General features: G+C 38.3%; 1 protein-coding gene across 3 annotated transcripts in view; it reads left to right on the top strand.

Moving 5' to 3' along the window:
* The window catches only part of Vav3 (vav guanine nucleotide exchange factor 3), a 328,799-nt gene extending 302,716 nt beyond the window's left edge, over window positions 1-26,083 (top strand). The window contains exons 25-28 of one of the 3 annotated variants that reach the window (XM_051177692.1): window positions 2,337-2,466; window positions 20,914-20,955; window positions 23,204-23,355; window positions 23,946-26,083. In XM_051177692.1, coding sequence (XP_051033649.1) covers window positions 2,337-2,466; window positions 20,914-20,955; window positions 23,204-23,355; window positions 23,946-23,987 — 366 coding nt within the window. In that variant the 3' untranslated portion in view covers window positions 23,988-26,083. Of the gene's footprint in view, window positions 1-2,336; window positions 2,467-20,871; window positions 20,956-23,203; window positions 23,356-23,945 lie in introns of all 3 variants that reach the window. The other 2 variants (XM_051177691.1, XM_051177693.1) reach the window with 2 other exon arrangements.
* Window positions 26,084-27,421: the final 1,338 nt, after the last annotated feature.

Here is a 27,421-nt window from a genome sequence, read left to right as displayed (position 1 = left end):
TGACTGCTTCTAGATATGGTAGAGGAGAAAATTTATTGTAGATAAAAGGGAGAACATAGCTAGAGACAGAGACATCTGGGAGAGTCCAGACTGGTCATAGACCTGAGCCATGTGAGGAGGCTGTTGGGGTTGGGGGGAAGAGCCAGACCAAGAGGCCAGGAGGGTAAAGAGTAGACAGAAAATGGGCAGGTAACCAAAAGTGGCTGGATCGTATAGGGAAAGGCAATCCTGCCCCTGATCTGGAGAAGTTTAGGATAGGGGATGGGGTATCAGCCCAGGAGGGTTTTGTAACAGGTAAAGGAAACTGAGGGATACAGGGAGAACCTGCAGACCAGTGTCTACTTTGATATGTTAATGGGCACATAAGCCATTTGTCTCATGTTTGAGGCCTAACATGTGGACAGCACATAAGCTGGTTAACTTTAACAAGTCCCTTGCATCCATGGTTTGAGGCTCATCTCATGTGGTTTTTAGGCTAAGATGCAAGAAGCCACACAAGGACTTGTTACATAGAATAGTGGTAGCTGTTATAACTATTCATATGTATCGGGCATGATCTGTTGACCTGTGTGATATGTTTTAGGACTCTCACTTTCCAGGTATGGGAAGTGAAAAAAAGAAAAAAGAACCTTCATTTGCTTTATACAGTGACTTATCTATATCATACTGCTTTCAGTTAATTACTTTGACAGGGGTGTTTGTGTGTGTGTGTGTGTGTTAAAATGACTGTGCTCTGTGCACAGGTCCAAATGTGCAGAGAGAAGAGGAAGACAGCAGATGTTGTAGTCCCTCTCCACTGTTCACTAACTGACCCTGGAGCTAGGCTGCCAACCTGGGTCCCACTGTTCCTCCTGTCTCCTTACCCCAATAGTCCTGGGATACAGGGAACAAGTGAGACAATAACCTGCTTTCTACATACATGGCTACAATTTAAAATCAGGTCTTCACCTTCATGCTTCTGTAACAAGTGCTCCTATTTGCTGAGCCATGTCCTCTGTCCATGACATTGATTTTCACCTTCGTGTGTGTTCTCAGCCCTAGATAGCCCCATATGAATTGATCCCTTCTCCATTGCTAACTATTGAGATCTTTTACCTGGTCTTTGATCTAAATCAAGCTACCTCCATCTTGAAGTCTCTTCTTGTTTCCAGTTGAACACACTTGTGTGTCCTTGAGGTCTTATAACCCCTTGCTTTCCTTTCTCGGGTGAGATTTCTTAGAGAGAGGGAACCTTCAGCATTCTTTGGTCCCTGGCACTCCAAGTACAATGTAGTGCACAGCACATATTTCTTAGACAGAAGGGAATAAATCATTGATGATTCTTTTTTTTCTTCTTCTTCTTCGTGTTTTGTGTGGGTTCTGGCCCAATTGATTTCTTTAAGGAAATTTGAACATAACCACTGAGTAGATGTGTTGGATCATTTGACAGTGTTATTTTTTCAAGTAATAAATTGCTTCTCCATTCTTTTTTAAGGGTGCTATACCTGAAACATTGAATAATTTATTTAAAATAATTTGTTTTTTATTGTCGTTTCAACTATTTATCAGCTACTTTATATCTGGCACATTCAGCTACTGATAGCATTTTCATTATGAATTGTTATTCTATTTCAGGTCATAGTAGAGGGATTCAAATTTATGTAGAATCTGATACCTAGATATACAGAAAAAGATTTTCCTGAAGATTTAGTTTGAAATATGGTAGAAGTTTACATTAGGCTTTGAGATGTTTAAGATGAACAATTAGGAAGAACCACCTATTTCTCTCTATGAATACTGGGCGACACTGAGAGCTGAGATGCACACGTACCCTTCATCAACATAAAACAGGCATGACACTGAACAGTGTTCAATGCTATATCCATGTTTTTCTTTATTGTGAAAAAGTGCATGTAGTATTAAGTTTGTTTTTCTGATAAGTTGAAAGAAAGTGGGGGAAAGTAGAAATTGCTATCTAGTCAGGGAAACAGCTGTTCCTTTCATCTTTCTTCAGAAAGACTCATCTCTCACTAATAGCAACAATAATTGCTACTCTGAGATTGAGGTTTAGCATGGCTTCTTTTCAGAAACACATCTGACTGCAGATAAACATGATGCTCTACACGCCTGAAGAACAATGGAGGGTAACCGATGTGGACAAATGTCTCCAGTAAACAGCAGTGTCTGGGTGGGAGTCAGGTCCATTCTGACAGCAGGCAGAGCTCTCATTGACACTTTCACATATTTGGAAATGTAGAATATTAAAATAATCATCCTTGTATTATCTATAATTATGTACTGAGGAGTTTATCTGAGAACAAAAATACAAAACCTCTCTTTAATCTGCCCTTTTAAAGGAACTTGTGGAATACTACAAGCACCATTCTCTTAAAGAAGGGTTCAGGACCTTAGACACGACGCTACAGTTTCCATACAAGGAGCCAGAACGTTCAGCTGGACCGAGGGGTAATAGAACAGGCAACAGCTGTGAGTATTGTAATCGAGACTACATTTATTTTTATTTCAAGTTTTTGTCACTTAAGGGGATGGAAGCAAAATAACACTAAATATCGTCATTTTAAACTTTGAAATGTAGCCAATTAATATGCTAATGTATTGAACAGACACTTTTCCCCCCCCTGAAGCTAAGCAGAGTCATAAGGACCAAGATGGTCATGAATGTGTGGAGTTACCCGTTTTTGTGCCAAATTAAAAATTATTACTGTGTTAAAATAGCTATCAAAATGTAAGTGCCATTTTAATGTGTAAAGTTTTAGACTTTTCACTGGATTTAATATTAGCCACGCTCTCTTTATATGTAACATTTGTGGCTGTAATGCTATTTGAATAGTATCTAACAGAGGTCTTCCAGTGTGTCTTGAGCCCTACCTCCGCTAACGCTCCCATTTTAATCCAGCATTGAAAGGATTAACGTATTTTGTCAGTATTTTTAAACTATACATTGGTCACTTTCTTGAAGAATATGTATTGTACTATAAATAATCATTCAGCTACATCACTGTTTCATGAATCCAAGTCATAAACTTACTCTGCCTCACCATTTCATGTTGTATAAATTTCCCAGACAGAGACACAACCTATTAAGAGAACACCATAAAGAAAGCACATATTTACTTCCTTGTTAATTAATCTTAACAGATAAACAATAAAAACTACTTAGGGGTAGAAATGAAAACAATTTTGCTACTGTTAGAGCTATGGATTAAGCACAACTGGAAGACCAAGATGTAGTTCTAAAAAGGGTTTGCACCAGAGCAATATAACTTGAAGTTTATGTTTTTCCTAAAAGGTTGCACTAAAGGGAGCCAAATGATGCTCAACATCAGGACAGTTCCAAGTACTTCAGAATAGTATAGAAGTCATTTGTTACATCAGTCGAGAGGATGATTTTTGTTTTATTTTATAGTTTCAGAGTTGTTCTCATAGTGGTCATTGACTCATGCAGTGAAACCAGTAAGCATGTACTTTGTCTTGAATGTTTAAATATCTATGCAGTTATACCTCGTTTATCAGTTTTATCTGTTTGTAGCTCAAAATTGCCTGGTCATACTTTTTACTCATTTAAATGGATGTTTACCATAAAAAGTGGTTTTGCTACAAATTTCCTAAAAATCTATCCATGTTATGATTTCTGACCTTGTTTTACATGACACCTCTTTTTGTATGTACATAAATATAAGCCCTTTCCTTTTTCTCTGCCTTTCCAGTGGATGGGCATATCACAAATTGCAGAAGATGTCATCTACATGTGGAATAATACTTAGTTTACTTCCAGAGCCCTATGGTGGAGTGAGGAACAAAATTTTCAGAATTGAAAAACTCATTAATCCACTATATCCATAGCTTTTCTTGTTTCTTTGACCAAATAATGCCAAGAAGCAACTTAGAAAAATTGATTCCAGCTTACAATTCGAGGAAATATGGTCCATCACAGAGGCTAGGAATGGTGGCAGGTGATCCAAGGTGACTAGAGTGGTGCTGGGACTCTCATGAGCCTATTCGGACCTTAACAGCAATAAGGGAGTTGACATGAAGTGGAGTCAGCCTTTAAAAATCAATCCCCAACTTTAGTGAGTAACTTCCTCCAGTGACGTTCCCAAACAGTGCTGCTAACACTTCTTACAGAGAACACTAGAAGTAACCCTTAATGAAAATATCACATGTAACTTTTTAAACATGTGCTTCTTACTTCCAAAAAAAGGTAAAAGATATGGGATGCAGAGCAAATAAGGTAAAGCCCAGAGCCTTCCTGTGTTCTCCATAGAGGTGAGCAGTGAACTCCGCTTCTCACTAGTGAAACTGACTAGTAGGTAGCAGCAGTTGTAACTTGAAATCACCTTGGAAAAGAAAGGTGTGGCTCATTTTTGAAGTATGTAAAGCGCATGGTAAAAGTTATGTCAGATGGTGTATGCAGATGACAAATACTATGTAGAGAAAAAGTAGTTGGAATCAAACACAAGCCCATAGTATCTGACAGGGGACATTATATAAGTTAGAAAGCCAACTGTGCTGTCTCTTGACTGTCTACCAAGGTGTCAGGATAGTGCTACTCTCTTTCAAATGTTGTTATCCTTTTAGTAGCTTGAATGATTCCAAAAGAGGAGAAGAAAGTTAAAGGAGAGGGAGAGCAGAGAGGAGAGAATACTCAGGTGTAAGGGTGAACTGCAGTGGTTTGCTGGAAGGTTTGCGTGGATCTGTGTAAGAATCCCATAATTACCAAAATAGCCCTAAGAAATCTGCCTTTGATGGCTTTGGATGTATCTGTACACCTGTACATTTGAAGGACACTGAAATGATTTTTGACTATTGTACTTTACAATGCGTATTTGGTTATTTTCAGGCCTGTTCTTTTAGGAAAATTATCCAATTTGAACCTCAGCTTTCCTATCCAAAAGAATGAGATTGGAAACTGTACCGTGTTATTTGAGAAATTGCATCATAATTTTAATTCTTTGTATGCATAGAGAGTGTAATTCTAACGGATCATTACACTAGCAGGAGTGCAGGATTTCCTAGTTTGTGACCTTAAACCTTAAGCCTTAAACATTTCCTCAATTTATGTTTACAAAGAATTAAGTCTGTGCCAGAATAGAGTTGCATTATTTTTTTAAAAAAAATAGTGATCAATTATATAAGGTGATTGTCTCTCTCATGAACTTACCAAGTATAAAAGGAAAACTACCAATATCACCAGAAATATGCTATTAACCTGGACCACTTTGATGATATGCCTGCTCTGCAGTTGCATAATCTCAGTCTGATCACGTGGAAGCATCAGGCAAACAGGAATTGAAAAGCATTTACAAAGAATCAGTCTGGGTTTGTAAAAATGTCAAAGTAATTAAGAGCACAGTCTGAAGATTCATTTCACATCAAACGCAAACAAAAAGATTTGATACCTACACAGCATGGCTAGGATTCTGACTAGGTATTATATATGTCAATGTGCTATTATTTATGGTATTGTAAAGGGCATGAGTAGGTCAGTTAGTGAAGTTGGCATTCATTCTATAAATTAACTAGCTCAGTTTTATCAGCACAATTTTTTTCTTTTTTCTTTTCTTATTTACATATCGGTCCCAGTTCCCTCTCCCTACCCCCTCCCTCCCTCCCTCTCTCTCTCTCCCTTCCATGTCCCCAGACCACCCTCCCATCCCATTCCCCCCCCCACATTCTACAGGGAGGGTGGTGCCTTCCAGGAGGGGTCAACAAAATCTGTCAAGTCATTTAGAGTAGGGACTAGGCCCTCCCTCCTGATTCTAGGTTAAGGGAGTATCCTTCCATGGGGAATGTTCAGCACAGTTTTCTACTTCTGATAATTTTACTGTGGGTAGAACAGCGAATATCTTTGTAGGAAAAAACGTACTGAAGTATTTGACAGTAAAAGTGGATTATATCTTCAGTGTGTATTCAGATGGCTCAAAAACAAGCATAGACTGGCAAAGTAAACATGGTAAGATGTTAATATTTGGCTACTACGAATGAAGTATGTGAGACTATTTTTACATTTGACCAAGGATAAAAGAATTGTTTGTGCTGCTCTTGTCTCTTTCCTAAGTGTATTAGTTTAGAATTAAAAATGATTGATGTACAGATAACCCTATCTGCTAGCCATGTCCAAAGGAATTGCAGGCAGGTAGCAGGATCCCATTTTTTCAGTGGCTCTGGGTGCAGAGGAACCTGGTCACAGGTAGAGCACCTGTACACTGAGTAGTTCACAAGTAAAGCCTTGCTGTGACCTTATTACATCTATTTATTTGTTCCTGTGCACAACAAATACTTCACACTTAACATCTACCAATCCTTATGCTAGATGCTGGAGTTACAATAGTAAGTAAGACAATGTAGGAGATGGAAATACACAAAAGACAAATAGAATCATAGAATTCAGTAAGCCTTCTGAAGCCAAAGAACATAACCTAATATGGCATTAGTAAGAAGAGCTTATTCAATCTGTGGGTATAGAGCAGACTTTTTGAAAATGTCATTTAGGATAAACTTAAAGCATGTATGAGAGTAGTATTATGAGAGTAGTATTATGTAGGGTGATGTGTTCTAACAATTCCACAGTGAAGTAGCTTTGTAAAGGTGCTAAACTGCAAAACACTTCATATGACATTCATGTCACATCTATTTATTAATCTCAATATTATATACTACTGCTGTCTCATTCCTGAAATAACCTGACAATTTTATTAGTTATATTGCAATACAGTAAGGGACAATATTCATTTAAGCTCCTTAAATATATACTTAAAATAGTTTAGCTTTCTGTCCTTCTAATTCAACATGACCATATTCACTCACTCTCATTTTATGATTGCTTTATTTTATACTCAATCTTTTGTCATCTTTTGCGTTTGATATCTAATTTTATTTTGATAACCTTAATATTAGTTTTATTCTCATATTAGTTTCCTAGGATTGCAATAGAAATTACCACACAATGACTTTAAGAAAGAAATAGAAATTACTGTATGTTCTAGAGGCAAAGTGGCTGACATCAGTATTATCCATGTGTCTGTAGGCTCTGGATGGCTGAGCAATTGACATTCCTTGGCCTATAGCTGTGTCCCTCTAGTCTGCTCCATCTTCGCCTCTCCTTTCTGTATGTCCTAATCTTTTCCCTTAGAAAGACAGTTGCCATTGAATTTACGGCCCTCCCTAGATGGTTAGTTTTAACTTGAGATCCATAATATCTACAAAGATCTCTCATTTTTTAAAAAAGCAAATTAATATTCCTCAAGATCAGGAAAATAGCTTTATATGGGGGCATGGGGAGACTGTTAGACCCATGGTAATCTCATATTGTTTTTTTTTTTTTAACTATGCTCTAAAATTTACCAGACTAATATTCATTTTTGTTGTTTTCAGTGGGTAATAAAGAAACTTTGCATTATTGGTGATGTCAGGTCACATGATGCAGATGGGTATTCTGGGAGAAATGGGCTTGCAATCAGTGAAGTACCTTCAGTGGGTTATAGCTTTGTCACCATGAAATGCACCCTTCTCTCTAGAGAACGCACTATGAACCAAGACATATTCTCAAGCACCACCATGTATCCATTTGTCTGAAACATGGCCTTAAGTAATTTAGGAAAAGCAGCATTTGAGAGAAAGATGTCATGAGACAGGGTTCAAGAAGAGAGACTTTTTATTAGGGAAAGGATCATAAAAAGGGGAAAGGGGAGGGAAGAGACCGGCCTCCAGAAACAGGAGCAGCAGGAGAAAGGAGAGAGGAAAGAGGGGGAGAGGGAGGGAGAGTAGAACAGATAGAGGGAGAGAAAGAGTGAAGGATGGGAGGTGAGCAGGGTCCTTTTAAAGGAGAACTTAGTGAATATGTACAACTGCTGCTCTTAGTGGTTGCAGCTAAGAGCATATCCTGTCAGAACCCCAAGGACAGTCCAATACAGATGCCTGAATACTAACAAGTACTATGTAGAATATGTGAACCAGAGAATCCTGTCTGATATTCAATAATGTGTCAATTATAACAGACCATGGCATTATATAAAGTTAACACCTCCAGTGAAGTATTCCATAAGCCTCCAGTCCTGTAAATCAAAACCAAAACCAAAACCAAAAGAACAACAACAACAACAAACACTATGAAAGGTTTCCCCTGTCAAGCATGTCTCCAAAGAATGATGCAAATTTGGTATAGTCCCTTATAGCAGTGGTTCTCAACCTTCCTAATGCTGCGACCCACTGAGATAATTCCTCATGTGAACTCCCCAACCATGAAATTATTTAGTTTCTACTTCATAGCTGTACTTTTGCTACTGTTATGAATTGTAACGTAAATATCTGATAAGCAGGATATCTAATATTTAGCCCCAAATGGGTCTTGACCTACAGGTTGAGAACCTCTGCCTGAGAGGTAAATGTCTAGACTTCCCTGGCTTTTCTCACCACACAACATGGCCTCTTGGTTTTTAGATCCAATACTGTGAGCCTTAAAAGAGTCAGTAGGCCATATGGAATTGGGGTGGGGGGATGGGAGGAGAGGGTGGTTAGGGTGCATGTGAGAGGGCAGAGAGGGTAAAAGTGAGGAAGGGAAGAAGGGAAAGAGGAAGGGAGGGAGGGAGGGAGAGGGAACTACTGGGATCGACATGTAAAATAATAAATTAAATAAATAAATAAAAGAGTCAGTAGGTTTGAAGCACATAGAGGACTATCTGGTACATGGGCAGCAGCAGTGGATGCTTTGACTCTTGCAATCACCACTGCTGCCCCTGACACCACTTCCATTTGCCCCATGCTGTTGCCCAGTGTGAAATTTTGTGTTCACCTTATTGGGCAAATTTTAAAACACTGGTAAAGCCCTTCTACTTTCCCTTAGTACTTTGGTCCTAATCCCTGGGCTTCAGCTCAGCTCTTTCACTGTGTACACTATGGGATGATTTAATTGTAACATTCTCCTGGCATTTGCTTAATTTCCCCCTTCACATGTCTATGATATCCACAGATGACTCAGTTCTCAGGAAACTGGTCAACCAAAGCCATGCATCATTATGATCAGAGCATGCTGGGCTCCCCTTTTTATTTACACATTTCAAGAGTTTCACTGGCTATTCTAAGACATTTTCTGAGGGTGATGGCTCGAAAAACCAGAAATCACTTCTGGGATCCCATAAGAATATGGCTTACAGACTTAAACTCTACAAATTTAGATAACCTCATTCAAAGCTATCTTTTTAATATTTCATAGCTCAAAAAGTAGCACTTAGCATTCTTAGTAGTTCTTAGCAATGCCCAATCATACAAGTCTTGTTTCCAAATTAAAAATTGACCTCAATGCAGCTAATTCATGTAATCATCCCATGTTGAATATATTGCACTTGTGTGATAGCCCTGATTTAAACCTTTATTTGTCTAGTCTTTCTTGCCTAGAAAATATGCACATTTTTCTAAATTGAGAAAAAAATTCAATTTTCTTTCTGAAAAAAAATCATCATGGTTCTAGTTGTACAAGTCAATCCTGAGAGCTATTTCTGGCTTGATATATTGCACTGATACACTGCTTATGCTACAAGTTCTAGGTACATGAGAACAAAAATTAACTTTGCAACTCTCTTCTGTCCTGTCAGCACTCAGAACTTGAGTACACCATTATCTAGGGTTTCTGTTTGTTCCTCTTTTTCTGTCATCGTTTTTTCCACATTCAGAATTTTTCTATTTACAGCTCACTCTGTAGTACACACACCTATTGGGTGTTATACAATACAGTCTGATGCCTCAATAATAACTATGAATGTTAGAGAACTCTCCCAGGATCTAGGCACCTCAGACTTGCCAGCCTTATCAGCTCTGCAAGGGGCTTTGTGAAAAAATACCTTTATTACATTATTAGTCTTTGATTGAACTCTGAGGTGACTTCATAAATACCACATAAATCATTCACCTTATATATTGAACAAAATTGTTTTCCTTACATTAACAATAAATATGGTTCAGTATAGCTGATATAACTATTTTTTTCAACCATGACAACTACATAACACCTATAAATATATGTGTATTTCTCCCACTGTACTATGATAACCTAAGAACATGCTATAAAGTAATATGTGTATTTAAAATAAATGTCACAACCTTTTCATCAAGTATGCAATTTTCCTTTCCCTACTATATATCTTTCTCCTGCCTTCTTTTAAGTATTTATTTTGCCACTTCCCACATGTTTAACTATCAAATATCTAACCATCCTGCTGCTGTTGTGTGAATACACTCCAATTTGTCAGAATTTTGCACAATACATTTTGGAATCATTTGACTTATTCCCTCGTTTTCCCCAGTGCAAAAGTTATTCTTCACTGGAAATGGTGATGTGTGCGTGTAATCTTAGCACTTAATAAAGCAAGGCAGGTAGACTACCACCATAAATTTGAGGCCAGCCTGGCCTATATTACCAATTTCATGCTAGCTAGGAGTATTTATTTAGTAGGCCTATTTACAAACAAAGAAACAAACAAAACCAAAGAACAAAAGTGATCCAACAAAAAATAGCAACAAAAACTATGTCACTATTTCCAATTAAATTGCCATATCTTTTATACCTTTATGTCCTTAAAGGGTATAGTTCTTCAGTCTTGAATTTACCCAAGAACTTATTTTATCTTCTCTGTCTAGTATCTCCCTCCATGGATCATCCATCCAGTCCTTATAAAGACCCTGCTCCAGAGCAAGCACTATCTAAATTGCTGGGTACATAGAGCAGAGAGTGAGCAGAGAAACATCTGCCCTTGTGGAGTTTGTGTGCTGGTAGGAAAGGCAGACAACGGGTTGGATAATAATTATATAGGTTTAGAAATTGAAAAGCACCCTGGGAAAATAACATAACAACGCAATGATGCTACGTGTGCTAGGGAATGGTTTAGGGTTTTAACTGGGGTGGATGGGTGTTGAGCATAATTGGAGGTCCCTTAGCCATGAAGCAGAAAGATGGGTTAGCAGTTCTTATTATACCAGCTGACCAGCCTGACACCAACCACTTAAGCTTTCTTTTCTAACAAGACCATTCATATGACCGTCATTATAAATTATGAATTTCTATAAGTATCCTCACACCCTATCTGTTGGTAGAGCAGCTAAAACATAAACCTTTTGTCACTGAGTGAATAGACTGTTTGTGCTAACTTGAGAGTTATTGAGAATCCTGGGAGTTTAAGGCCTAAGTTCTCTCTAATTACCTTCACAATTTAATCAGTGTCAGCCACTTGTTTTTAAGTTGTATGTTGTCCCTGTAATAAACTCTGTTTTCTTTCTCATTGCATGGGACCATTAGTTGTGTTCATGGGTTTATAGAATGCCAGGACAGGCTTCAGTGTGATGATCATAATTGTGTAAAAGCACTCAGGAATGTAAGAGAGGGAACAGATGGTACATAGGAAGAACATATGTGACCTAAGCAATGCCACCAGAGCAGGAGCAAGAGGAAGACTATTAGGAAATATGGTACAAGAAATAGATGAGGCCAGACACTGTGAAGTCCTACAGTGCTTTCAATTAGACTTTGGAAGAAAATGGGAGGCCTTTGGGGGAATTTAAACAAAAGAGAAAGATAGTTTGACTTTAAGTTTTACTAGCATTGTTCTAGTTTCTAAGGTGACGAAAGAGCATGGGAAGTCCAGACAAGGTAAACAGTGACAGATGAAGATACATTAGGAGGTTCATCTGGCATCCAGGTGAAAGTGATAATTGACTTGGACAAAAATTTAGTCACTTGACTGGAGAGATGGCTCAGTGGTTAAGAGCAATGGTTACTCTTATGGATGACCTGGGTGTGATTCTCAGCACCCACATGGCAGCTCACAACTGTCTATAACTCCAGTTCCAGGGTACCCAAATCCCTCATACATACATATATGCAGGCAAAAATACATATAAATAAAATTAAGTGATTAAGGCAAAATTTAGTCACTTGAGTGACAGATTTTAAAGATAATCCAGCCAAATGAGACATAGGATGCAAAATGAAACATTAAAAGAAGACTTGTGTATGACATTAGGATTTTTAATCTGAACAGCTATGAGATTGGAAGGTTTTGTTTTGTCTTCTAGCTTCTGTGAAGCCTGGCATCTGTAATAGACTCTCATCCTGAAGTGCAGTCTTTTCATATCTGTATATATTTTCCATATGTGTCTGTCTCTTCAATAATTTAACTTGTAAGCACCTCTGAAGTCAGCTATTCATCATGTTTGTTTTGTCTTCTTAAGTAACTTAGCGTAGTCCTTGTAACCAGCTTTGTGTGTGTGAGGGGAAGGGAGACATGGATTTAGAATCCAGTCCATAGTCCCAGAAAATATATACATATAAATAATCTGAATCCCCAAGGTGATGTCTACCATCCTATTTCCAATAACATTTGGGAAGACCTTGTACTTCTTTTCTTGTTAATGTTTCTGTGGTGGAGCATTGAATACCATGCAAGAGTTCAGTTCTTCCAGTTATCCCACACATGACTTTTCTTTGTTAGATATTTAAATTTTGTGTTCACAGATTTCTTCACTTAGATGTCAGCATTCAATTAAATGAGAATTACCCTTATTTTTTTTTTTAGCAGTAAGATCTAAAATATATAACCAACTAAGAGAATTTTGGTTTGTATTCCTTGAGAGAGGTAAGGAAACAGATATTTGGTAATACATCATTGGATATTATTGAAAGTCTTCACAACAATGTCTGTGTTCTAAAATGGGGGTAAGGCTAACAAATTTAAAGTAAGCATTCATCATATTCTGAGCATGTTTTCTGCAGTCAGGCCATCTGCACACAATCTTGGCAAAAATAAAAAATAAAAAATCCAAACTTCTATGACAGTTCATCAAAGCTTCTCACTTAAGAATGCAAGGGCTTTAGGAGCCCCTCTTGGCCACTGTCTTAATAAATACATTGGACCAATGCTTGCTAAAATTTTTCTGTTCTGTAAATTAATGTGACTCTATGTGCTGGTTAAAACTAAAAGTGTTAGACAATGTCTCAGGTACCAGAGAATAATTAACAAACACTTAAGGAAAAGGTCTGTAAAATAGGTAATGGATAATTGGGTGTTAGTTCAAAACTTAGTCCATGACTCGTTAACTCAAACCCTGAAGGAAAAGTGTTGATTGAATTTTGTTTCTAATTTGAATGTTTACTATAAATTGAATACACTTTGGCTTGCACGTATTTGTAGCTTGGTCAAGGCAGACAACAATTCTACAATGCAATTCTTAGTTAATTTGGTATGGAAAGTATCGGCATTAGATATTAAGTCATTTGAGATTTTTAAAAATCCTCCTGTTAACCTGTTCTTTTTCCTTTAAATTAAAATAGTTTTGTCAGAACCATATGACCTCCACTAGTGACTAATCACTCAGTAATTATGACTGTGCAAGTATTCCATTCCCTTTTTATTTAACAGCTATCTTTGGCTTTCTGCTAGAGAATGCTAGCACACCAATCTTTACTTTTTTGAGTTTGGAAAAGTTGATAAGTAGTATTATTATACACATCATCTTTTGTAATTGCATTATGCCACTACACTGTGAAGCATTCATTTGACAAAAATGCTTCACAGATAGTATCCCAGTAACAGGTGTCATACATTTATCAAACAACCCTCCTCCGAAGTGTGACCAAGGAGGGTTGTCCTCTATGCTGATGTGAAGTTCAAAATGTTTAAAGAAAGAAAGAAACTGGGTCTTAAGTGAAGCATGTACCTAACCAATGACCATGCTGCTGAAAAGGAACTCATTATTGCCTGTTGTGTATATATGGACTTCTATAAGTGGCAGCAAGACTGCTGTAGGAACCCCCAAAATAAAAAAAAGTAAGAGAAGGGAGGCTGCCTGTGGTCCAGGAGGTCACAAGCATCAACATTTCCATTTGAATGTCACTTCTCCTGGGCCCTTTCTAATCCTGCTCCAGAACATGCACCTACCAGTGATTTATGTGCTGAGGTGTCTTAATAATGTCTGATAGGAAAAATTTAATGAAGAAACATTTTATCTGTGCATGTGCATAGAGATAGATGCATATCTTTCTAGTGTGAAGGTAAACATATTCTATAATTTAAACCACTCTAGAGATATCTAGATGTCCAACTCTAACATTACTCACATCTAGAGTTGAACATATATTTTCCAGCTTAGCATGTTATCTTCAGTAGGTGCTAGAACATTCAAATGCCGATTTTATAGAACAAGAGTCAAGGACGCAGAGGCAAAGGAAATTGACATATAGGAAGAGCAACAACAATGAATCATGCTACAATTCACAGGGAAATGGAAATCATCCTTATCAACCCTTAAATGCTGACTGAGAGATATATATGCAGTGGCAGAAGAAACTGATTAACCTTTTACTTTAAAAAGATTGCTCGGGCAAACAATATGGTTAATGCCATGAAAGGTGTGGCATCTCAGGAGAGTTAATTATTGCAGGAATGTTGCTGTTAGGTTGCAGTCCTCAGAAAGCCTTAGGAGTAGAGCCTGAGTGTATTTCACTTTCTTTCCTTTATGTTTTGTCACTTTTATTTTGGAAGTCTTACTGAATAGGTGAGTGAGTGAAAGATGAGCTAAGACAATGGGGAAGGGGAAACATACAGATGCTCACCCCAGCTAAGATGCTTGTCTGTTGGGTGGGAACTATTGAATAGTACCAGGGACTCCTATGGGAGATGCAAAACTGGTCTCTGCCTTCCAGTTCCCACATCTCAGTGGAGCTACCTATGTACAGATTAAAAAGCAGAAGCTGGAAGTGTTGTGACATGGCTGAATACCCACTGGATGACTAGAACAGGACAAGAAATGGCAGGTATTATCTGAGTTGGTTATCGTGGATCTTAGAAAGGGTCTGTTGTAGCCTTTTGAGTTAGGGAGACTGGGGAAGGGAGAAATATTCTAGAATAAACCAAAGTCCTTAGTTGAAAATGTAGCTGAAGGCCATTGGGAAATGGGAAGCTGGTCTAGGGAAAAGAAGTAATGTGTGCACTTTCTAAAAGGTTTCACTAGAAAAGTGGGAGAAACAAAGTTAATAAATTGTCATGTGATTTTGCACTTCATGATTTTGAAAATTGACAGGAGAATCAATGTTTGGGATGAGTAGTTAGGAGATAATGTTTAAAAAGAAAACAAGTTGAAAGCAAGAAGTAAGTAGGCGGCTGATTGTGGTTATAGAATGCTGTTTGCACCTGGATTGGGATAGCTTAGCTGAGAACTCTGGAAGAAATAATTAACCTAATATCACAAAGGTAGAAGATACTTGATGTAGAGTTTAGATAGGAAGAGCCTAATAGTGTATGATTTTGCAAGGCTATCACCAAAAATGGAATCATGGAAAGTAAAAATAGGTAAGTTTGTTAGATTTCTATCTTAGCTAGGATTTCTATTGATATATGATAAAAACACCATGACCAAAGGCATCTTGGGGAAGAAAGGGGATACTTCATCATGCAGTTTATAGTCTCATCACTGAGGGAAGTCCGGGCAAGAACTCAAGGCAGGAACTCAGAGGCAGGTACTGGTACAGAGCCCATGGAGGAGAACTGATTACTCCTGGCTTGCTTATAGCACTCGGGACCATCATCCTGAGTGGCACCACCCACAGTGAGCTGGTTCCTCTCACATCAATCATTAATCAAGAAAATGTACCACTGGCCCACAGGCCAGTCTGGTAGAGGCATTTTCTTATATGAGGTTCCTTTTTCTAAACTGACTTTGGCTATGTCAAGTTATAGAAAACTAGCCAGCAGAGTTACAAAGAGACAGATGGTAAGTTTAGTTTTCAACAAGTGAAATCTGAGATGATGCTGTTCTTCAAGGTAATGTCACTGAAAATGTTTGAAATCACAGAATGGAACTAAGAGAGCCAAGGTTTATCTAAGAACCTGTTGTTATTCAGGGGCAGTAAATGAGCATGACAAGCCACCAGAAAGGCTGAAGCCAATTATCAAGAATAATGGCAATGCAGCTGGAGTATATCTTTTTTTTTAATTCTATGTATGTATGTATGTATGTATGTATGTATGTATGTATGTATGTATATATGTTGATATTTACATGAGGCTATATGGCCTATAGGGGCCAAAAGATGTCAGGTCCCCCAGAAACTGGAACTAAAGGTTATTGTAAGCTACTCAATGTGACTGGCAGGAACTAAACTTGGGTTCTCTGAAAAGCAAAAAGTGCTCTTAGCCATTGTATCATCTCTCTAACACCCTGGAATTATACTCTTTTAGATCTAATTTAAGTTTTGAATTCTAGCTACCAGATTGTAATGCAAATAATTTTAAGGTATTTAAAATTAGATAAGAGAAAGGGGTCAGTACTGTTGACATAGACTCACATTCCTTGGTAAAACATTACCTATATTCAAACATTTTTAGATTCCCTGATTGTAGACAAGTTATCTGTCTAATTTATCTACCTACCGTTGAAGTTCTTTAAATGGTACTTAATTGTATTGTCATTGATTTCTTTTCCCTTTTGAGATAAGTTATCTTTTGTAATATTTCATCCTTAGCTTATATTACCTTCATTGGAACTTTTTTTTAATTGCAGTCTTTTTTTTTTTTTTTTTTAATGAATAGAACTAAACCAGGGGAAGAATCAGATAGAAAATAGTCAGGGGCGGGTGGGAATCCCATTTCCTGTCAGTGCATAGAACATGGCTTGCAATTTAAGTGTTCATAGACATGAGATAAGAATCTAGCAATCTTGACACCACATGTTTAGTCATTAGTGAGGTTACTTATGGGCTGATTGCTTTACTAGAAATGTCATCCTCTCTTCTCCCTGGCTGTGACTGACCTCTAGAGAGTGAAAACTGGGGCTGGATAAGAGCACTTGCTGTGTAAGCACAGATCCCCAGCAATTACCTAAGAGACTGTGTGGCCAGCTACACAGCCACACACAAGTTTGTATACCTGATGCTATTGGAGACAGACACAGGCTTTGCTAGTTGACTGCACTGTTGTCCCAGATTTAGTGAGAGATCCTATCTCAGGAGAGTAAGGGGAAGAGGACAAAACCCTGTCAGCTGTATGCATGCACACCCATCCATACATCTCTCTCTTTCTCTCTTTCTCCCTCTCTCTCTCTCTCTCTCTCTCTCTCTGTCTGTCTGTCTCATACACACACGTGCACAGAGAGACACAGACAGAGAGTGGGGGGGAAATCACTTATAGTGGCAAATGAACTTGAACTTACCATATTTTAAAATTGGCTGCACTGGCATGTAACGGTATATTTTGATTTTTATTTACCTGAATAAGCAGATGGAATTAAGAAAAATAAATGTGAGGCCATTCATGACAAAGGAGAATCAGACATAGGTCCCTCTGTGTGAGAGGACTTCACAGTCAATGATTTCAGGAACAACTGAATTTCTCCCAATTCCCTCAGACAGTTTGCTTATCTTGAGTCTAATAATATAATTAATAGTCCAGTATGGCTGTTATGATTCTAGAGAACCTACTTTCAGGTAATAGTACTGGCTTCTAGCATTAGGCAACTATCCAAAAAGAGGCATATGGAAAGACATACTGTCTCAGCCCAGTCTGCTCAGACCATTTTTACTACATCTTTGGTGATGATGTTTTAAGTTATATCTACATACAAGTAACAGAACACTCAAATCTATTTGCTTAGCAGAAAACCATTTTATTTCTCTATCTTATAAAAACATAGAAATAGCTCAGAGCTAGCCAAAAGAGCAGGTTACCTGTGCTCCATGAAATCTTAGTAATTCAGGTTCCTTCAAAGTAATTTTCTATCTTCCTCAAGGTAATAGTTTCCCCTTTTTATGGACCAAGAAGGCTATGTTCACATACCAAAAAGTATGATAGAATAAAGGGCTAAAATGTTAGAGGTATGTGAGCCACAGTGCTCACTAAAAGAGCTGTGCAGCTGAGGTTAAGAAAAAGGGCCATACACAAAAACAGACAGGTAGACCAATGGAAATGAATTGAAAACCTGGATATTAATCCATGCATCTATAAACAACTGATTTTTGACAAACAAGCTAAAATTACAAAATGGTAAAAAGAAATCATCTTCAACAAATGGTGCTAGCATATCTGGATGCTGGCATGTAGAAACTGCAGATAAATTCATATCTATAGCCATGCACAAAACTTAATTTCAAATGGATCAAAGACATCAACATAAATCCAGCCACACTGAACCTTTTAGAAGAGAAAGTGGGAAGTACCCTTGAACAAATTTGTACAGGAGACTGCTTTCTGAACATAACACCAATAACACAGACACTGAGATTGACAATTAATAAATGGGACCTCCTGAAACTGAAAAGCTTCTGTAAGGCAAAGGACACACTCAACAAGACAAAATAATTCACCAACCCCACATCTGACAGAGGGCTGATTTCCAAAATATACAAATAACTCAAGAAACAAGCCACTAAAACACCAAACCATCCAATTAAAATGTGGGGTACAGAACTAAATAGAGAATTCTCAATAAAGAAACCTAAGATGGCTGAAAGACACTTAAGAAAGTGTTCAACATCCTTAGCCGTCAGGGAAATACAAATCAAAACAACTACCATCTTGCACCTGTCAGAATGGCTAAAACCAAAAACACCAGGGACAGTTTATTCTGGAGAGGACATGGAGAAATGGGATCACTCCTTCACTGCTGGTGGGAGTGCAAACTTGTACAGGCATTTTGGAGATCAATATGGCAGTTCTTCAGGAAAATAAGGATCAGTCAACCACAGGATCCAACAATTCCACTTTTAGGCATATACACAAAGGATGCACATTCATACAATAAGGACATCTGTTCAACTATATTCATAGCAACATTATTTGTAATAGCCAGAATGTGGAAGCAATCTAGATGTCCCTCAACTGAAGAATGGATATAGAAAATGTGGCACATTTACACAATGGAATATTACTCAGTAGGGGGGGGAACCAAACCAAAATATAATAAAACAAAACAAAAAAAAAAATGGAATCTTGAAATTCGCCAGCAAATGGAAGGAATTAGAAGAAACCATCCCGAGTGAGGTAACCCAGTCACAAAAAGACAAACATGGTATGTACTCATTCATATATGTATATTAGACATAGAGCAAAAGATTACCAGCCTACAATCCATACCTCCAGAGAAGCTAGGAAACAAGGAAGACCCTAAGAGAGACATACATGGTCTTTTGGAGAAAGCGAAAGGGACAAGATCTCCTGAGCAAATTGGGAGCATGGGGGGAGGGGAGAGTGAGTTAGAAGAAAGAGAAGGGGAGAAGGCAGAGTGGCGAGCATGAGGGAGCAGGAAGATTGATTCGGGAAGAATAGAGGAGAGCAAGAAAAGAGATACCTTCATAGAGGAAGCCATTATAGGTTTAAAGAGAAATCTGGCACTAGGAAAATGTTCAGAGATCTACAAGGATGACCCAACTAACAATCTAAGCCGTTGTGGAGAGTCTATCTTAAATGCCCTTCCCCTATAATGAGATTGATGACTACCTTATATGCCATCCTAGAGCCTTTATCCAGTAGCTGATAGAAGCAGAAGTAGAGACCCACAGCTAAGCACTTAGCCAAATTCCTGGAATCCAGTTGAAGAGAGGGAGGAGTGATGAGCAAAGGGGTCAAGACCAGGCAGGGGACACCCACTGAACCAGCTGACCCGGGCAAGTGGGAGCTCAAGGATGGCAGTCTGACAGCTCAGAAACCAACATAGGATAGAACCTGGCCCCCCGAACGTGGGTGTCAGTTAGGAGATCTGCGAACTCTATGGGGCCTCTGGTAGTGGATCAGTATTTATCCCTAGTATACAAATGGACATTGGGAGCCCATTCCCCATAGAGGGATACTTTCTCAGCCTAGACACACAGAGAAGGACATAGGGCCTGCCCCAAATGATGTGACAAACTTTGATGATTCCCCATGTAAGGCCTTACCCTTTCTATGGAGCAAAAGAGGGATTGGAAGAGGGTCAGTGCAAGGGGGTGCGGCATGGAAGGATGCGAGTCAGAGGAAACTGGGATTAATATATAAAATAAGATTGTTTCTAGTTTAAATTTTAAAAAAGATTAAAAAGAATAAAGGCCATAAAGCCAAATGTGAATCCAATTTTCTTAGATGCAAAAGAGAACATCAGTGTGTTCCTCTTAGTTACTGTAATGACTTAAATTATCGATACAATTAATTTATTGAGCATCAGTAACTAACCACTTCAGTACCACTTGATAATGAATACAATCAACTCTTTTTATGCCATATAGTGAAAAAAATATGAGTACATAATTTCTATTATCTTGATTGTACCCCTGTACAACTTTATTGTCCAACATAAGATTCAGGATGGTTTTTTTTCCTAATTGTATTTTTACCTATTGAAAATAAGCTACAATATGTACACTTGGTAGGGGGTCTTAACAAATTGTCTGAATGTAACTTAACAAATTTCTTGGATTTTTTTCCCCATGATTTCTTTATGTTTTGTTGATACAACCCTATAGGTTCTTAGCTATACTGGTTTTGTAAGCTCTTATTTATTCATATTGTTTTTGATTACATATATCACTAAATTTTCCTTCCTGTTATTGTAACAAGTGGGAACTGGACCATCTTTGGATGGATGGGGGCTCTGGTGGCAACCTGGGATGGGTTAGCTCTTTGCCTATAAAATGATAGACAGCTTTGAATTGCAGAACTAATGTCTATCAAAATGTAAAAGTCTGGCATGTTTCTCAGTTAGAAATGATGACAGGAGAACAGTGGGTAAGAAACATAGCTTGATATTCCAAATTGGATGTGACAATTTTCTTGTGATTGCAAACAACAAAGTCATTGTATTGAGGGATTTTTGTGCCAACTCTTAAATGCTCTTTTGCTTCTTTTTCTTTCCCTCTCTAAGCCCCTCCTCTGTTATGTGACTTTTCTTTTGTAACTCCTCCAGACTACAGCTTTGTCCCCCCTTCTTCTACTCCTTTCTGGTCAGGTACTGCTTTCTGCTTTTATATGTCTTCACAGCTCGATTCTATGTGCAAATACAATAATTTTGTTTCTGTGTATGGCTTTCCATGTAAATACATCTCCTCAAACACAATTCCTTCAGTTCCATTACCATCATCTATTTCACTCTTCCTAGCCTTAAAGTCATTGTTTACCATGACATTCTGCATGTGGTGTGTGTGTGTGTGTGTGTGTGTGTGTGTGTGTGTGTGCGCGCGCGCACGCGCTAGCCGTAAGTGTCAACATGTCAACATGACATTTTATATTTCATCATGTGTCAATGCAGAGAGATTGGAAATGGGTCAGGGGATGGAAATTTAAAAGGGGATGAAGTACTCTGAAAAATCATTCATCTTCTCTGAGAACTAAAAGGCATAGTGAAGAAAAATCAGTGTTTGTTCATTTCCATGAAGAAAATACAAAGGGTCCAAAATCTCAACTTCCTCTCCAAATGTAAGAATAAGATTCAGTTTGCATTTCTTAAAGTGATGACCCTTGCCACCAGTTCTATAGCTCTTGTGTCCAGGCATTTTGATCTGAATTTCCGTCGTTACCTGGAGAGTTAAAAGACTATTTATATGGCACTGGGGCTAGATAAAGTACGATTCCTTGTGGGTTTTTTAAAAATTAACCTGTAAGTCCCAATAGAACATAGAATTCTGAAATAGACCTTAGAAGTCAGCTAGTACAAACCTTTCATTTTATAGATGAGAAAAATGTGGCCTAGAGGGGTTGAGAGGCCTGTGCAAGGTCACACAGTTAAGTCTACAATTGGGTTTCTCTATCACTGGGGTGTTTTTATGTGCAGTGACTTTAAGAACAGTGCCTGGGCAATGGGACCATTTTCAGTAAGGAAACCATTAAAGTGGTTTGTGTCCTGAATGGTAAAATAAAATGACCTATTTTTACTCCCTTTACAGTTCTGAAATCTACAGTATTGCCTTTCGTTTATCTTATGATGGACACCTGGAGACTTAAAAAAGTCTGTCACTATAAAGCCATGAATGATAGACCTGAGGTCCCTGTTGCCAAGTAGATGGACTGTTCCAGGGTAGCATGGGTCATTATGTGCTATCTGCGCACTGGGAAATGTTATAATATAGATGGATTGTGTTTCCATTTGTTGCTTTTTCTTACACTTAAGTTCCTTTACCGTTTAAGATTTATAAATTCCCACTGATCTCCAGTGAGTGATTCTTGGAATCATTTCACATATAACTGAAAACACTTTATGACCCTCACAGAGCAACAGGTGGGAAAGTTACTACAAAGCCTGTTATAAAGCACTAGAAACCAACAAACACATAAGGCCTGGATGGAGTTTTCTTTTCCGACAGGCTGGCTTCTCTCCTGACATCAGGGATATTGAAAGAAAGGAAGGAAGGAAAGAAGAAAGGAGAAGGAGAGAGAGAGAGGGAGAGGGAAGGAGAGAGAGAGAAAGAGAGGGAGAGAGAGAAAGAGGGAAAAGGAGGGAGAGAGAGAGGGAGAGAGACAGAGAAAGAGGGAGAGGGAGGGATGGAGAGAGAGAGAGAGAGAGAGAGAGAGAGAGAGAGAGAGAGAGAGAACTGAGCATGGGATATGATGTCTTTATACCTGGATTTTGATTAGACATTTGTGTTTTCATGAAAAGAAAATGGTTCCTTTCACTGAGAACTGTTTCACATCTTCACATACACCAAATTGTCTTTAAAACAATAATTGAGTTCATCCCTAGATGGTTTAAACATAAAATGTTTGGCTGAGGGCAGGGGGTACCACTTATTTAGAACTGATGTTGTTGATTTGACAGACTTACATCAGAGCCCAGAATTCTGTTGCTCTGAGTTTAGCCAAAGAAGTTACCAGGTTAAAACTACAAAAGCTTCATCCCAGAGATTCTCATGAGAATCAGAATACAGTGCCATCAGCTATAAGTTTATGTTAAAGTTATCTCGGTTTTATTAACATAGTCTTTTAAGTTATTGGCTAGGTTGACTTTGTTTTTACAGCAGCTTTTATTAAGAGTGTCAAAAGCAGAACAGTGGTTATTTAACTGTCTGGAATGAACTTGATCACATCTGATTGGATTGAAACAGCAACTGTGCTGCTTTCAAACTTCGCTATCATTATCATTGATCTGTAATGAAATCACAGCTCTGCATTTGATCACACCAATAGCAATGGTCTGATTAGGCTCTGATGGCTGGTTGAAACCAACTGTACACTGACTGAGACTCTGAATTGTTTCTTTATAGTGCTAAGTCCCAAGGTACTGGGCATTGCCATCGCTCGTTATGACTTTTGTGCAAGAGATATGAGGGAACTCTCCTTATTGAAAGGGGACATGGTGAAGATTTACACAAAGATGAGTGCAAATGGCTGGTGGAGAGGTGAAGTAAACGGCCGGGTGAGTTGTCCTCATGAATGTGTTGGTTCTTCACGAATTAAAAGCTGAGCAGTCACTGGCAGCTATCCTGTGGTAGACCTCCTCTTAGAAGCCTGGCTCCTGGAGGTTGGGGCATGCACTGCATTGTTGTTTAAAATGAGTTGGTAATGTATTGGCCAAGAGTTGACTGGCAAGTGGGAAAAATTGAGGAGTATTTCAGGGTTTTCCAAAAGCTAAGTGCCAGGGCATGCGGTTATTTATTTGGTATACCAAGCATTTCTTAATGTTCCTGCCTGCACTCACTTGGAATGAATGGAATAGAATACCTCTACAATATACCTTGTCCTACAACAGAGGGAATCATGGTGCTGAGCTCCATATTGCCCTAATTTGTATTTGTGTGCTAGTGGATTAGAACCTTGTTTAAGCTTATTTTATTCCTTAGTTGCTACCAATATCTCTATGAGGCCTATTCTAGCTGTTAAGCCAGTCTTAACCTACAGTGGGCATAAAACCTTAGCATAATTAGAGTATTAGGAAAATGAGGGATACTTTGTAGAATCCCTGTAAGCAGCAACAGTGTTGAAATGTTGGTTGCTTTTCTTCCATAGGTGGGCTGGTTTCCATCCACATATGTAGAAGAGGATGAGTAAAGCTGAGTACAACATTACACCCTGCACCAAAATCTCAAAGAAAGGACAACTAGAAGCCTACACTATGTTATGAGTTCCCTGAAGTGTTTAGAAAGCAACATTTCGGGCTGTTCAACACTGTTCAAACCCCCCCCCCCTTCTTCTTCTAAGTCTTAATACTGGGATTTCTAAAAATGTGGGTCCTGATGGATTATTGGCTTGCCTAGAGCAGTGCAAGAAACAGCCTGCCAGTCTGTCATTGTCGAGTACCTGGGTAAAACCAAAAGCTATTCTTTCCCAAAGAGCCCTGCAAACATTTCGGATCAAGGTTTCCTCACTTTCTTGGGTCAGGTACCATAGATGCCAGCCATCAGGAAATGTTTCACTTTGTTCCTACAGTTTTGGATGATACAAAGAAGCAGAAATTTAATTTTGCTGTTTCCCAGCATGAAGAAAAAGTAGAGTTCTGCCATCTCAGAAAGGTCCAGCTTCCTGGAAAGATCCATCATTTCTTGTCTTAAATTGTTCAACAGGTGACTCATTGGTTGGCAAACACTTTTATCCCCAGATGTTACACATGATCAAATAAAAGTGGCTCATGCTCAGGTTTGCATCATAAGTGATAAATTACAGAGGGGGTTTTAATTATTTATTTGATGTCCTGATTGTATTTCCACACTTCTTTATAAAGAAGAAAAAGAAAAGCACATGAAAGGAAGTGTCTTTGTATTAACACCTCACAACTTTCATGATTTCATAGGGTGTTTTGGAAATGTCATGCTTGACAAAGGAATCTTGGCTGGGCAGATTATGCTTAGTTACCAGGAATCCTAGTGAGGAAGAGTTGTTTACAGAGAGAGATCAAGGGCTATTATCCATTGTATAGAAGCATCATTGTATAGCAGCAATACTATTAACACAAACTGTTTTCTCCAATCCCCTTCCCCAGAAAGATCCAGGACATATTTGATGACTTCCATTCTTTATAATTTTTTAAATAGCAGCACAAAAGAGCTTTATTGAGGATTTGGGAAGGAATATACTTTGTTTCTAGGACAGAAGGAAAGGTACCAGTGTTCTCCTGGTGCCTCTGTTTCCCCTTCTGAAGCCATTCTAGCTATGTCTTAATCAGTAGTAAGATCCATTTTGCAGTGTATTTCTTTCACCAAGCCTTCACTGTGTTCTGTAAGGAGTCTAAGTATCTTCCTCTTGAGATGCATGGAGTCTGTAGTTGAAGCAGTCAGGTTAAGATGATAACTTGGCTCTTCCATAGTGGACTCTTTCTTTCACAGCAGTAACTGTGTTCTGACAAGATTCAGAAAGTGTTCCTGATTAGAGGAAAAATAGAAACATTCTTATCTTAGGTGTAATCTAGAAGCTTCTTGTATCAGATTTTTAGGTCACCTCTGACATGAAAGGGCTGTGACAGCCTGTCCTCTCCCAGCTCGCATGAGTGCCAGAACTTGTTCAGTGGACACATCTTCCTCCAAGAGACCTCTGGCAGCTAGGACTTCTCACTTAAATAGACTCAAGACCTTTACCTCAGAGTTACGTAAACTGTGATTATGTTTTAGAACAATTAATCTTTTGTATATGTGTAAATGGTCATGAAAATGTATTTTATAAAATGTATGTACAGTCAACTTGTGCTGGCAAGGTCTACTCTTGGAATGGATTCCTACCCAGAAAGTCTTATCTCTGTCTCGGGGAAGTTTTGTCTGTTACTGTCAGCAAGTGTTGCTATGGAGAGTACAGATTGAAACTCTCCTGTGTACAGTATTGTAGCATGTATTGTTTATTTCAGTCAATAGACTCCCTGCCTCACAAGTGGTATGTGGTCTTCCTGTTGCATTTCATTGGCCTCAGAGTCTCATAGCAGAGGGTAGAAAGCCTCTTTTCATGACATCACCAATGGAAACTTTGTCTACATTTAGTACTTTGTATTGGAGATTTTAAAAGCCACAATCTGTGTAGATTTTTAATGCCAAAGACAGAAGTAATGTTTTCCATGGACTTTGTCTTGCCTGTCTGTAGCCTGGAATATGGTGAATTGGAATGGTATTTTACTTTGTAATATTTTGTAAATATGTCAATAAAATAATTACTACCTGCATTAAGAGGATTTTCATCTTTTTATTTATATTTTGTGTGTATGCGTGCGTGCGTGCATTGTGTGTGTGTGTGTGTGTGTGTGTGTGCACGCACATGTGTGGTGCTATGGACAGAAGCCAAGTTCTTTTGCATTCTATGCAAATAAAATATTCTTTCTTGAGGGCTGAAGGTTGTTTCCTTTGAATTGTCCTTTAACACAACGCAACAACCCCATAATTATCAAAGTAATACTACCCCTGAAATTGGTGTGGTTAACTCAGAATGCCTATCAAAACTATGGGTAGAAAAACATAAGATAAATTCAGCATTTTCCAGTTCTACCTATTCCATATGCTAATGAGGTGCTGTATGGTGTTCTAAAGTCCTATGTGAGGTTAAAACTACCTCATTATCTTACCTCATCTATATTTTCAGGGGAAGAAACAGAAGCATATTAAGACATGGGCCATCTGGCTATGGACAGTATAACCAGCACACCATCCTAACACATTTTATAAGGCACGAAAAAAAATTAGGAATGTTTTGATGCATAGAATTCCAAGAAAAAGCTGTTTGATATTAAACAGTGATCTAGATAGTTGAAAGTATGTACGATATTCTAAATTATTCCATTCCTTCTAGTCCCTGAAACTCCATTTTATTCAGAGACTAGTTTGATCTTCATCATTACCACTGTTGTTATCAAATAAACAATTGGGCAGTTGCTGTATTAACTTTTTAATTCTTTAAACACAATGGCTCATTTATTAGATTGAAGTGGAAAGTTTGTTGGGTCACAATGAATCCATCTGGAAAAGGAATCAAACGAATTGATGTCATAGAAAGACAAGGAAGACAGGTTTTGTGACAGACCAGGATTCAAATCCTAGCTCTGCCAGCAACTCTCCAGACTTGATGTTTCTTCATTTATGATAAATAACTATAATGAGAGCTATTTGTATGAACCCTGGTGCATAGTAGGTATTCAAAGAAAAAACTTGGTCCCTAGCATAATTGCCATCAGAAAGGCCTCATCCAGCAACCAATAGGAGCATCCAAGCATTAGGAGATGCTTGGGGAATCCTCTATAAGAGGAAGAAGAGGAATTATATGAGCCAGAGGGTTCAAGGGCACCATAAAAAAATTGGCCTACAGAATCAACTAACCAGGGCTCATGGGCCTCACAGAGAATGAACCAACAATCAGGAAGCCTGTATGGGTCTGACCTAGGTCCTCTGCATAGATATTATGGTTGAGTAGCTTAGTGTTCTTGTGGGATGATGTCTAACAGTGTTAGCAGAGGCTGTCTCAGATTCTTTTGCCTATTTTGGAACTGTTTTCCTCCTACTAGATTGAGTTGTCCA

The sequence above is a fragment of the Phodopus roborovskii genome, unplaced genomic scaffold (assembly GCF_943737965.1).
Source record: "Phodopus roborovskii unplaced genomic scaffold, PHOROB, whole genome shotgun sequence".
Lineage (NCBI taxonomy): Eukaryota > Metazoa > Chordata > Mammalia > Rodentia > Cricetidae > Phodopus > Phodopus roborovskii.
The sequence above is the reverse complement of the archived record's forward strand: the minus strand, read 5'-3'. Positions and strand labels throughout refer to the sequence as shown.